This window comes from Taudactylus pleione, unplaced genomic scaffold (genome assembly GCF_031769625.1).
Source record: "Taudactylus pleione unplaced genomic scaffold, aTauple2 ptg000017l, whole genome shotgun sequence".
Taxonomy (NCBI): Eukaryota; Metazoa; Chordata; class Amphibia; order Anura; family Myobatrachidae; genus Taudactylus; species Taudactylus pleione.
In genome coordinates, this window is record NW_028284419.1 from 18,407,647 (window position 1) to 18,421,483 (window position 13,837).

A 13,837-nucleotide genomic window follows, 5' to 3' on the forward strand; every position below is an offset into this window, starting at 1 on the left:
TGGGCATGATCCGCAAAATACATCTCCTTCGAAAATGCCTCAATAGGTATAAAACAGTTACCACCAACTGATACATAGCCCTGATACATCCATATCATGCAGAAACTATAGTTTCCTCATGATTTAAGTAAAAAGGGGTTGATACATATGTTCCTCCTCCTTTACACAAATAAATCTCAGCTACATATTTAAGTTATTACAATAGTTGATATGTGCAATCAGGTTATGTAAATCCCTGCTGCTATTATGCTTCCTCTCCCACATTTAGCTGCAGGGCAAATATCATACCAGCAGTCAGTCTGCGTGACAAAGAGAATCCAGGGGGCGGGGAAGTGACGGCACCACGTGACATCGCTCTTTCATCGCGGCCAATAGCTTGAAGGGCGGAGGTGCCGTGACGTCACCCCAGCGGCCGCCATTTCTTCAGCCTGTACGAGGAAGCTGCTCCTCCATTTGCGTCGTTCTTCCAGCACAGGCGGCAACAGAGGTAGGACGTGTTCAGTGTACGCCGGTCCTTTCAGGAAACCCAATCACCCCGCTCAGCGTCTGATTCAGGTGAGAGTCGGCCTCTTATGGTCTCGTGTGCCTCAGCGGTTGCAGGCGGGGCAGCTTCTCTAACATGGCGGCTCTATTCGCGCCTTGTCCTTGCGCAGCGGTCGGTGACTTCTCAGTCCGCCGCCGATTATTTATATATTTTTATTTTTTCTTTGTTTAGTGGCGTTTGGCTAGTGAGGCCTTGTCCACAATTTACTCATCCTTATCCGCCCAGTCTGGCGACAGCTTCCCCGCTTTAATGTGCGCATTCTCTGTACTATCTTGCGCGCTCCTGCTATCCGCCTATTATCTTTCCCCCGCTGTTATCGTGCGATTTCTGTGTGATCGGTTCTCCTGCACCCATGTCCCTTTGCGTACACGGTGTTGCTACTGTGTTCCCCGGGTAAAATGGCGCCAGGGCCTAGATTGCACCCTTGCTCAAGTGGCAGCCGGTTTGTTTCGATTGCAGACACCGCTTTTTAGAACCCGCATTTAATACACCTTTGTTGCTCCATCACTGTAATGTGCTCCCTGCCGTCTCCTTAGTGCTTGCAGGCCGCCCTGTATGCTGGCCAGTAGGAAGCGTAATGCTGCTGCATGGTGTGCATGTGTATATAAAAATGGAGTAGTGACTATTGCCATTGTCTCTTCCCTTCCCCCACAAGTAACTCTGCCATATCAGAGCACATAATGCCTGTCTAATACATTCATTTAATTTTTTTCGATGTGTTTTCTATGATCTGTTTTCTATCTTTATTTTATTCAAATTTGGATCAACCATAAAACCTAACAAAAATAAATCCCCTTAATGATGGATGGTGGTGTAAGTAAGCTTATAGGGGAAGGTTTAAAAAATATCTTGTTTATGTTCCCCCAGTCACTGCTCACAAAACCAATCGTATTTATGTTAATCATTGAGAGACCCTCAGAACCTGTAATGACCACTTAAATCTTTTTTTTTTTTTTTTTTTATGTAAAATGTGTGGGTTTTTTTTTTTTTTTTTGTTTGTTTGTGAATATAATATGCATAGGGGTATGTAGCACCCTTCCATCCCAATTCTAATGTTACTATTCCCCCCGTGCCATAAGTGGCGTAAGACTCCATTGAATATGTAGAATGGGTCTCCACTTAAATAACGGAGACCGACCATGGGTTTCCTCTGGGTACTCCGATTTCCTCCCACGCTCAAAATATACTGGTAGGTTAATTGGCTCCCAACAAAAGATAACTCGAGAATGTAAGTGCGCATGTGGTAGGGAACATAGATTGTTAACTCCACTGGGGCAGGGACTGATGTGAATGGCTAAAATATTCTCTGCAAAGCGCTGTGAAATATGCGTGCGCTATATAGATAATTGGTAGTAAATAAGTGGTTAAAACCACAAAGCCTAAGTAAAAGGGTTTTCTGAAACCTAATTAGCACTTTGCATTTATTCCCTATAATCCACATATGCCTTCCCCTTTCTGCCATATGCATGTTCTCCTGCTGCCCTCCAGGGGAAATTTCTTTTTAAATTATAAATGTTGCCTTTGTTTTCTGGCTTAATAATTTTTCCTTCTTGCCTTAGCTCAAGTTTACGTTATGAATACTCTTGGCTAGCACGTTTGCTTTGCTATTAAGGAATTGATTAAATATCAGAGGCCTATGTTTAAGACTTCTTACTGAGTTAATAGTCTTGTCAATTCTCCTCAAATTTTTAGATATGGAACGTGATTATGGGCATGGATCTTATGGGCGAAGTATGGACAGCTTTGCCATCGATAACTCCGGTGACAGGTACATTTTCTACATTTGTAGCCCTAGGAATGCCTTTTCAATAACAGAACTGTATTCCCCTAGATGTGTAGCTATATGATTTTAAGTAGTAACAGCCATACAAATTGTGTTTCAGATGTTTTTTTCTTTATCGAAGAGTTTTTCAGTTACCCCTTCCCTAGGCACACCATGCATTTGCTTTTTCCTTGGCATACTTTGAAATTTTTTTTTCTTGCATGATTATCAATTGTGCATTGTCCTAAGATGTTAAAAGCTCAGCTTCAGGGTTTTTAGAGATAATTAGCTGGCTATATTGAGGTTGGTAAGATATTGTCTATAGTAAACTGTAGCATAAATACCCCTGATTTTGCTCTTGTAAAGTTAAAATTAAATGAGATCTTTAGTCAATAGGTAATGATAAATAAAAAAAATAATAATCCAGTAATGTGCCTGTTTAGCTTAAGTACTTATGTGATACTTTTATATGGTATAGCACTTAACAGTGAATGTTTGGTTGATGTCAGTCCCTGCCCCATTGGAGCTTACATTAAAAAATCACTACCACACAATACTATTAGCATACCAGTACTGCCAGAGTACATTTTTAAAAATTTGTTTTTGACTGATCAGTGTGTAGTTTGAACATTATGCTGCCTAGCAGCAGTTTCAGTTTGTGGCAGGCTCGCCGTATAGATGCTTCGGCTTAGAATAAACTGCATAAATTGCGATAAAAAAATATAATTTACTATGTTTACTTCTCGTCTTCTCCCGAGTTGTCTAAGCAAGCAGCCAAATCAAATCTATGTTCTGCATCTTGGCTCTTACACCACAAAGTTGTACAAACTTTCTAAGTATACAAGTTACTGGAGTCTGTATGGTACTTGTAATTTATGTTGTGGAATTCCCATTTTACACACACGTGTGTCTTGTTAGGTTGCCGTCTATAAGACTCAAACCTAAAAACCAGTCAACAGCTCAAATTTGCACCTTTCCTGTAAAATACTGACCAGCCTGTTAGAATAACATGAGTGAAACTTGTTGCAGTGGTTATTCTTGCAGAAGTGAGATCCAGAACTCTTATTATATACTATACTGCTTGGTCTCTGTAGCAATTTTAACTGAACAAAAGCAGAGAGCAGTGTGCATTAGCTGCACTTTTAAACCATTTTATTTTTGCATTTAGTAACGTGTTGGAGGTAATTCAGTTGGCATCACGGGTATGTAGTCCCTAATTTAAGTACCCACAGATATTCAATTACTCAAATGGAAAGCCCACGACTAGCCCTTAATGCAGATTTCTGCTCGTTCACTCCTGACAATGCGAACAAATATCTGCAATAACCTGTGCCTTGGGGCTAGTAGGAAGCTTACCTTGGGGAAGATGTATTAATCTCAGGAAATGGATAAATGACCAACCAATCAGCTGCTAACTGTCAGTTTTCAAACACAACCTGTTACATGACCGGAGCTGAGCGGCTGATTATCACTCTCCACTTTCACATCCCAGAGCTTAATACATCTGGTCCCTTTTGCGGTAACTGCATTACGCTCTGCGCTTAACCCGGGAGAAGCAGTTTACCACAACTAAGCATCGGGCATTAGTCTTGGTAAGGTGCATCTCCTGGGTAAAGTGCTGGGCGTGATGCTGTCAGTTGAATAGTTGCTGGGAGCTATGTCTCCATGATGCTAATTGAATTCCCTTTTTGTATTGCACCTGCTTTACAATGTATCTATTGCATAAAATTCTTGATTTTAGGTACATGGAATTTTATATGGTTTAATACATAAACCTACAAATTGTCTTCATTTTCTACTAGACGAGGAATTTAGAGCTTATTTTGATGCTTTGCTTAATGTAATTTACAGTGAAAACTATATTAATGTTATATATTGTATCTTGTGCATTGAGGTGTCAACTATTTAGCCATTTCTAAATAAGGACTCCCCAAATCTGGATATGCTGTAACCTTTACCTTAGCAATTTAACTGCCTGAGGGTACTGTACTTGTAGGCAAAGCTTAAGATGTCTTATGCCTTTTATACAAACTGCAATCTGTCAAAATATCGCTCTCCTTTAGATGCATCAGACTATTGATACACCAATCAGCCTTCAGTTCATTCCTAATGACAAACTTTCCAGATTTTGGGAGGTTATCTTAATTGACTGAACTGCCCAAAGATTAGCTTAGTTAATGCACTTATTGTTTGATATTTTAATGTAAAGTTGATAAATGTCAACTGATGCTTTGTATTCTGCTTTGTTTAACTCTGGTAAGCTTACATCTATTTTTCTCCTCACGTCAATTTTTCCAGGTTTGGACCTTATGAGTCTTTTGACTCCAGGTCTTCTGTGGGTGGGCGAGATCTGTACAGATCTGGCTATGGTTATAATGAATCCGATCAAGGCTACGGAGATAGTTATGATGATCGATATGAGAACCCATACCGGAGTAGCGTTGACTCTTTTGAAGGTAGAAACCAGGGCGGGTCTAGCTGGGATCCGTCTTTCACACGAGCAAAAGTGAGGACTGGGTTTATGGAGGACAGAGGAAGAGACACTTACTCTTCCTACGGCGGTTTTTCTTCACCCTATATGAAGCCTGCTGCAGTAGGCTCTCGGGGAAGAGGAATGCCTGCTTACCCCGACGGTGCATTTGGCGGCAGAAGCAATGATGCTTTTGGAGGACCAGCAGCAGGCAGAGGCCGTGGCAGAGGAGGAGTAAGTACAGAATCTTCTCAGATTCTTTTTGATAGTCACTTTGAATTATTTCCAGACCAGAACTTTAAATTGGCATAATGTCCATATAATTTTATTGCAAATATGCTTAGAGGCTGATGTGTTCTCCCAGTATGAATGTTGACTTTTAAAGAAAGTAATGCTTTAAAGGTTAAACTGGGAGTTTTGCCAGTTTGGTAAATTCTTTCCATGTGAAAGAAAAAATTAAAGTACTATTTAATATTATGTTCTATACATTTACAAGGAAAAAGTCTTCCTTATTAGAGCATAACTAACTAAAAAATTTGCGAAAGGTTACATGAAGACCTTTTTGAAGTTCTGAGTAGGTTAAAGGTGCAATGTATTATGACTTTTTTTAATTAGATATTTGTTGTACAGTAGGCTGGGTTTCAGAAATGTCATAACTTCCTTGAGGGCTACCTTTTCTTTCAGACTATAACTAGTGGCTTTTTTTTATCCAGATGCAGGAACACTTGTTAAGCTGAGGCTTGTCCTCCCAAGTTCCTACAAGAATCCATATTATTGGCCAGAGGTTCCCAAACATGGTCCTCAAGGCACCCCAACAGTTTAGGTTTTAGAATGCTCCATGGTTAAGCACAGGTATATGAATTGAATAAGGAACTGTCACTTGTGGTCAAGCATGGATTTTCTTAAAACCTGGACTGTAATGGTGGAGTTTGTGAAACTCTGGGCTATAAAGTGACAAAGCCACATCTGAACAGTACAGCACTATAGGGCTTTAAATACAAAAAATAAACTCCTAACTGTTAGTTGACGACAAAGTCCCACTTGCATATACAGTTCTTTTGGGGTCTCTGATGGTTGAGTCTACTGCTTTGAAAATATTTGGCTATTCACGTTCATGTAGCTATGAGGCACCCCAACAGATCTGGCAAAAGAGCAGGATTTGAGTTATTTAGCTATGGTTAGTCCTAGAACACATTCTTGACGTTTGGTTTAGGATTGTATTTGTTAGAATAAGGTAAACATCCTGCTATGACCTACAAAGTACAACAAGTGCCTTTGTTCCATGGTAGTATTTCCAAGCTAGCCCTACATTGATTCCTTGTTAATGGCTTGGGTTAACTATTTACTTTTGTAAAAATGCATTGCACCTTTAAGCGTTTGCAAAACTTGTAATGTGCTTTTATTTTTATTCACTTAATTTTGGGGGCATGTTTGGAGGCTTTGTGGGTTTTTTTTTTGTTTTTTTTTTGTTTGTTTTTTTTTCCTCCCCTTTCCCTCTGGGTTTTTATTTCCTTACATGGCTTTTTTTTTTTTTTTTTTTTTTTCTCCAATAACCCCTTTTATTGATTAGTGGTTATCCACATTTTCAGTGCCGCTCTGGTACTTTAGCGGGGTAATTTAGAAAAACTGGGTATCACTTGTATAACATTATTTCACCCTATTTTCAGCAAATTGGTCGTGGTATGCGCAGACCTGGGGTGGCTGACTTTAAGCACCAGCTTATGTCTGCTGGAATTGCAAGAGGAATGAAGAGAAAGATGGCACAACCTTTCAAGTCTCCTGTAGGCTTTAACAAAAAACAAAAACTCTCAAAACCTGGGGGAAATCAAAATGTTAAAAACACGCCTGCTGCCGGTAAGTGCCAGTTTTAGCTAAAACTTGTTCATATTGTATTACTTTATTGTAAAATAAACTTGGTTAGTGTTCTTCCCAGGATCAGTTTCAGTTTTATTTTTTACATTTTATTACATGTCACCTGGCACTATCCAGCTCCAGAAGTCTGACTGAGAAATTCAGAGTTGTGCTGCAGTAACATTACTGTGACTGGCAGTGATTCCTTCCTTGTCTGTAAGATGCAGGGTGCAGTTTGAACGACTGCAACACTGCAGATGGTAGACAGATAGGGCAGGTCTGCACTGTCTCTGCATGCATGGCTGGACTCCGTTACATGTGTGCAGCCAGCAAATGGGACTTATCTGCAAGAGTCTTTAATTATCTATCCAAATAGATTACACTGCCCCACCTTGCTACTTCTGGGGATAACACTGTAGTGCTCTGTACATGGTTCTCTTGGTAAGCCAGCTTTGCTATCGGTACAGGTACAAATGAGCATTTTGCATCATACAAATAGTTATAGTGGATTGTGATTCTGTCAACACAGGAAGGGTAATGATACACTGCCTACAGCCAACTTTTGCTGTTTGTAATTCTAAAGGAGTCACTGTTGAAATCACATTGCAAATGTGAATGTGTACTAAATGGAACATTTTCTCCAGAGCCTGTTGATCCTGAGGAGGAAGAGAAGCGACGAACAGAAGCAAGAAGAGAGAAACAAAGACGGAGAAGAGAGAAAAACAGTGAAAAATATGGAGATGGGTACAGGTCTGCTTTTACTACTTAGCAATTCGTGTTTAGTTTAAAGGGGATTTCCAATTTAAATAGTAATATACAGCTATTGCTGCTAAATAAACCATCGGTAATGCCATTGCTTAGTTGTAGTAGTAGTAGTACTGTCAACATTTTTCTATTCCAATTTTAATGGCATTTCCATTGTTTTATTTAGGATTCCTTATCTCTTGTAGAGTTCTCCCCTTTAAGCTAAACACACTATTTCTAAAGAGACATTAATACCTGTCATTTTGATTCAGTTTCATAGTAATTAATATATGGTCTTGGCTTTAATATGCTAACCAATGAAGTTAACGTAACTGGACCAATGCTTAAGGTTGTGGGGTGTTATTTTATTTTCACTCTCCTAAAACTTGTCTATGGTCACCCAACACCATGAGAAAGTTATGGTTTTCTGTATCGTGGTGACAAGTCAGTGCAAAAAACTTTAACATTGGGGTGATTCAATTCAGCACACTGTCAATATCCTTGGGAAGGAGCTCCTGGAGCTTTTCAGTTTAGCCCACTTAAGTCGAAGAATGCTGGTTTGCATAACTAGGGCTGGATGTTTATGGAGCATACACACGGTCAGATTTGTCATTTGAATGATTTTACCAAAGATGTGAACTATTTTTGACTGCATTAAAATGAATGGAATTGTCGTCAGATATCGTTATCTGACCATCGGGAACACTCATCGTTCATCTGACAGATGTCAGATTTTCCCTTCAGATATGATCGATTTTTTTTAAAATCGTTATCGTTCAGAACTGAAGAAAAATCTGACCGTGTATGCACCATTAGTCCTGCTAACAAACGTTCTCTGACTAAAGTGCCGGCAGTGAGGCTGTTGGTGCCACACTAAGTTGGAAAACGGCCCCGTGGCCGGCACTCAGATTTTTGCTCCCGACTATAAAGAGTGTAAAGAAATCCTTCAGTCAGCCTAACTGCTGAATTGAATGGCTCTGGGAGCACCTTCCTGGCGCTATTAACAGCGTGCTGAATTATTTGCCCCATGAGTGAAATTCTGGAATGTTTTATTGCCTTTCCAGTTTTGCAGTTAGGAAGTAACAACTGTTCAGGAGTTTCTGGCATTAGTGTTGGCGAAGTTGTCAGTACAGCAAGGCCGTCCTAGTATAGTAGTGTTACTGTCTCTTTAGAGTGAACCTTTCAATACTTAAAGCTCTCTCATTTTACCAATCTACACATAAAAGGGGTGTTTAAATTAATTTTAAATACCATGTAAATTAGTTCTACTCATTTATTGAGATTCATTCTAAATGTACTTTGAGCTTTGACAGGTTCACATTAAGGCTAGCCTTGTTTATTCCATGGCTGTGAAGTTCTTCCCTGTATGTGACTTACTCTATTACTAACCAAATTCTTTTTTTTCAGAATGGCCTTCACATGTTCATTCTGCAAGTTTAGATCATTTGATGAAAAAGGTATTGAAGAGCACTTGGAGAGTCCGGCTCACCAGGAGATGCTGGATCATATTCAAAAACAAACCAAATTTGACAAACCTGTTATGGAGTTCTTGCATGTAAGTGATGCACTGTAATTTTCAGTAAATAGATTCCTGTGGCTTGAACATAAAGTAGTACACACGAATAAACTACAACTTGTAATATAGCCTGTACATGCATTACACGATAGGCACTTTGACTTTCCATGTATGGCTGAGATATAAATCTAAATGCTTAAATACCTTTGTTAACAATCTGGGATTTATTATGTTTGGAGTGGAATCTGCAATTAATGTACAAGCATTTCATAAAACATTGCTGAAAGTTTAACATGGTACCAGTGATGGATTAAGTCCTTCACTTTAATGGCTCTGATGTATGAGTGTACAGATGTGTTCGGCTTTTTTATTCTTTTGCCGAAATGTCTTTCAATGCAGCTAGGACATACCAGGAGTCTACAGTGATTAATTTGATATGTGACAATTTTATATCTGTATGACTCGGTCTCTGAATCTATATACTCCAAGCCGCTACAATTCAGCAAACATGGCTTTATTTCCTCACAAAGTTCCATATCTAGACTAGGTCACAAACTGATATACTAGTTTCTCATATCAAATTTAGTCTTCTGGTTGCGTCCTTGAATATCGCATTGTGCTAAGATGATTTTTCAGCAAACAGACCCCTGGAGCTTGCAAAGAGGCATGGGACTCTGCAGGTCACTCCACATGGTATATTGAGGCTAGATGTATGAAGACTCATCTGTACAGGAACACCGGTTTGTGCTGTTGGTTTTGTGCTCTTTCGGCAGTGAAATGAGGCAAAATGTCTGATTACAGGAAGCATACAATGGATGGGTCAGGCATAAGTTGATCCGCGAAGCCATTGGCCCTGATTCAGAGACTCTCACAATTGAGTGATTGTTTGCCATCGCGCATGTGTATAACCCACGCTGCGGATGCATGTGGGAATCCATTGCAGAGTTACAGGTTGTCAGCGTTTGGGGGGGGGGGGGGGGAGGGGGTGAATATGCAGTGGGCGTCCTTATGTTTGGGTGATATTTGCAGACATCTGCATGTTTAGCTGTTGCGTGTGAAATTGCTGCTATCGGACACATGATGTGCACACTATTTTTTTTTTCTTCATCCATTTGATGGAATCCTAGTCCAGTGAGATGTTTATAGGTATCATTATTTTGGCTGCCTTGTTACATTTTCCATTTGTGACAGTTTTGAAGGGCTATACTTCAGTATTTTTTTTTTCTTTATCATTACAGTAAGTAAATATGGTTCCATCTAGAATATATTGATGCAGCTATTGTCAAATATACTTTCTGCAGTATACGGCCTCAAACATTCCAGAAATATTAATGCATACTAATTAATAAATATGGTCCCTTTTTAATAAAGGTGTTTTTTTTTTTTTTTTTGTGTGTGTGTATATAGGAATGCATAGTAAACAAGTTCAAGAAGACTGCAGCACGTAAAGCACAGTCCACCCAAAATGAGGTTGCAAAAGCTCCAGAGAAAGATATTATGGAAGGTAACACTGGCTAAATTATCCCATCAAATTGGTCTTAAGGTGTGGCAGGAAACAACAATGCTCAGTCTTATTTTCTAATTGGGACAATGGAATAGTTTCAACAGAAGGATGGGTTGTTTTACCTTAACATTTTAATATTCATTAGTAACTGGTTCATTAAACTGTTTGCCTAGTTGCTGCACTTCTGTCTACTTACAGTATGCTATTACATCTTTTCCTGTTTAGGAGTTACTGCAGATGACCACATGATGAAAGTTGAAACTGTACATTGCAGTGCTTGCAGCGTTTACGTTCCTGCGTTACATACTTCTGTGTATCTGCACCTCAAATCTGCCGATCACTCAAAGAGCAAACTGGTAAGAGACTCCTTTTTTTTACCTTTGCAGTCAAAGGAATCCTTGCAGTTATTGTATTAAATCAGTATAGTTTTGGAGCCCATACACTTTGAGGTTGCTTACATAGTGTCGAACACTAGAAATGGGTTTCTACCTATGTTTGGTCATGTGCTGTTGCTTTATTGCTGTTCAAAGTTTGCCTTTCATTCCCAATGTGTGTGCATACATTGCATTTGCCAGAATGTTTAAAGAAGCCTAGTTTAATTTCCAGTGTATAAAGTATGATACAAGGTGGGTAACTTTTTTTTTTTTTCTCCAGTAAGCAATATGCCTTCAAAGCAAGGATTTCGATCACTAGACTAGTCTGATTCTGAAAATGTTTTGTTCTGCTATATTTTTTTTTAAGCGTACACTGAGCTGCACTGTAATATGGTTTCAAATGTGAAATTCCTGTAACTTTCTTTTTTCAGGCCTATAAAGATCAAATAAAAAGAGAGAGCATTTTGACTGCTACAAGCATACTGAACAACCCACTTGTAAAGGCAAGATATGAACTGTATTTGAAGGTGAGCTAAAATACCTAAACTCCAGGAATAGTAAATTGTTTTGTACGTATGATGGGAATCTGTGTAAAGCCATTGGGGGGAGGGGATGTTGGCCCTGATATTACTTTCATGGTTGACTTGGCAAAGTGATTGCTGTGGCACTCGGTTGCCAGTGTGACATAGTATTTACCTTTAGCTACAAAATGTACTGCATTATTCAGCTTTGTTACACACAACCTTGCACAATGAATTGAGTCATTGTCCCAGCTCTCAGAAATGCAAACTTACATGGTGTGGAAAGACTAAATCAAAATGGAACTCCAACGTAGTGTTGCTGGAACATCATAACTGAATTAAATATCGCACTCCTGGGTGTGGACTGCATATCGTGGCAGAAGTGATGACCAGGTTTACCAATTGTCTCAATTAGGAATAAGTCTGTTCTACATCCTTAATGCAGTCACTATCTGGTTGTAGTTTGCCTTAGGTACAGTGGAAATGGCTGTATTGGTTTTGTTCAGTTTAAAGGATTTTAGTCATAAACTTTCCCAGAACTAAAGCTTTATATAGTACTTTGATGGCAACAAGTCTTGTTTTTGGCTTAAGTAGTTATTTTACTCCAGGGGGAAAATCCTTTTGAGGTTCAAACTGAAGAAGCTGCCCAAGCTGAAGCTGCTGCTGAGGAAGCTGCTGAAGATGTTCCTGTTGATTCTATTGCTGGTGGAACAGATAATGTTGGAGAACAAGACTCTGAAGACTTTACTGCAGACTCGCTGACAGCTACTGATGAAATATAGTTAAACCCTATATTGAAGGCTGAAAGATCCCTCCTTTTTAAACTGTTGTGCCATCCTATTTTTAAATCTGGGCTTGTGGGCAATGAGTTTAAAGTTTTTTTTGTATTTGCATAGAATACTTATCCTTGTTTAAATTTTTGCATCATACAGAATTTAATTTCAATTTTTAAGCTGTTAATCTTATGTTTATTGATGGAGGCCCACCCTGATAAAATATCAGTTTTATTTTCAGTTACATAGGTCCTAGTATTTTTAACCTGAAAATGCTGTGAATTCTTGAAATGAATTTGTACAATGTTGGACAGTTAGTGTTTATCTTGTAGCTTGTGGCACCAAAGTACTGTGGCAGTGTAAACTTTCTTTTTTACTTTTTTCTATTTTTTTGTTTGCTACTTAGATCATTGTGTCTGAGAACAAAATAAATCTCAATCCTAAACCTAAAATTTGTCAACTTTTAAAACATTTTTTTTTTTCTCTTTTGATGCATAGCTACAGGGAGGGGGGGAGGGGGGAGGGGAGGCAGGGTGTTTGGAGGTGGGTTAACAAACCTGATTCATGCTTGGAAACAAATCTTAACCGCTAATATATTTTCTGAAGGGAAAAGCCAGGTGCAGGGAGTTGGTCCACATTTAACATTCATGCATTTCAAACCACTTGGTTGAATAAGGTAATCTAGAATTCACCATAATAAAGTAGAACTGAACTTCAGTTATTCTTGATATGAGGCAATATATGTAAAAGAGGTTACCTTTACAGTTATTGCGATGAGCAAAAAAAAAAATGTGCGTCACAGGGACCCCTCACTTTAAGAAATTGGGTACTATGCCAGAATTTCTGGGTCAGTCACAATTTATGCTTTTGAGCTTCCCATATTCCATCAGACCATCCCACATGCCCTACACATACTGTACACTATGGAAAGTCGCTCATTTTGAGTTCAGAACAGATAATGCTTATAGATTTCCTTGATCTTACATAGCCAGCAGGTGCAGTGCTGGAGGCAGAGGGGTCTTAAGGGCAGGCAGCAGTTGGGGCAGTGCTGGTGGTGGGGGCAGTTGGCAGCTTGGGCAATCATAATTGTCTAAATTCGATAAAGCCACAAATATTAACCAGCAAAATTTGATCATGCGGGTCAATAATGTAGAATTCTCAGAATATATTATACAATAGTAGCTATATAATGCACTGCTGTGCTGATGTCTGGGTTAGTAAGCTCAAGCAAGCTGGTTTCAACTGATTAATAATCAGGGCACAATTCAGAGATATATTCAAAGCTGTTTTTATTTATTTTTTTTCTTCTGTCCTATTGCACATGAATATAAGCTGCACTGTGCATGTGCAGCGATTGTCTTGTGATTCCGGACACACACAACCCATTTGCAAAGTTAGTGACTAATCTTTTGGGGGAAGTAACATGGGGTGGTTAGAAAAATGCAGGTGTCTTACATTTTAAACATCGTTACATGGGTGTGCATAAATTAGACATTGCTATCTCCTATGCAGTGTTTATGGAGAGTTGCTGTATTTGAGACATGTCTGACCTTCAAGTGCTGCATGGCTGGTTGTTGCTACTGATACTTATGCTGGTAAATGTAGGGTGCAGATGGGGAAGGCAGCGGTGGGCATCCCTAAGCAAGCATATTTGCAGCTGCAGTTTGTAAAATTGCAGCTGTGATCACAACGTCCATCTGAATTGGACCTTATCACCATTCCAATATGAGCATTCACATTGGAGGGTCCTCACAACTGTTGTCCACTCAGATTAGCAT

General features: G+C 39.2%; 1 protein-coding gene across 3 annotated transcripts; it reads left to right on the forward strand.

The window, feature by feature from the left end:
- The first annotated feature begins 391 nt into the window (after positions 1–391).
- Positions 392–12,511, forward strand: LOC148540841 (DBIRD complex subunit ZNF326-like). 3 transcript variants are annotated; one of them, XM_088482247.1, is made up of 10 exons: positions 392–555; positions 2,237–2,312; positions 4,605–5,010; positions 6,444–6,630; positions 7,272–7,377; positions 8,779–8,926; positions 10,295–10,391; positions 10,617–10,747; positions 11,197–11,292; positions 11,895–12,511. In XM_088482247.1, the coding sequence occupies exons 2-10, from the start codon at positions 2,239–2,241 to the stop codon at positions 12,066–12,068; spliced, it is 1,419 nt and encodes a 472-aa protein (XP_088338373.1). In that variant the 5' UTR covers positions 392–555; positions 2,237–2,238; the 3' UTR covers positions 12,069–12,511. The 3 variants fall into 3 exon arrangements, with proteins under 3 accessions (XP_088338373.1, XP_088338382.1, XP_088338391.1); XM_088482256.1 differs by having other exon boundaries at positions 393–555; positions 7,272–7,371; XM_088482265.1 differs by having other exon boundaries at positions 430–487.
- The last annotated feature ends 1,326 nt before the right edge of the window (positions 12,512–13,837 follow it).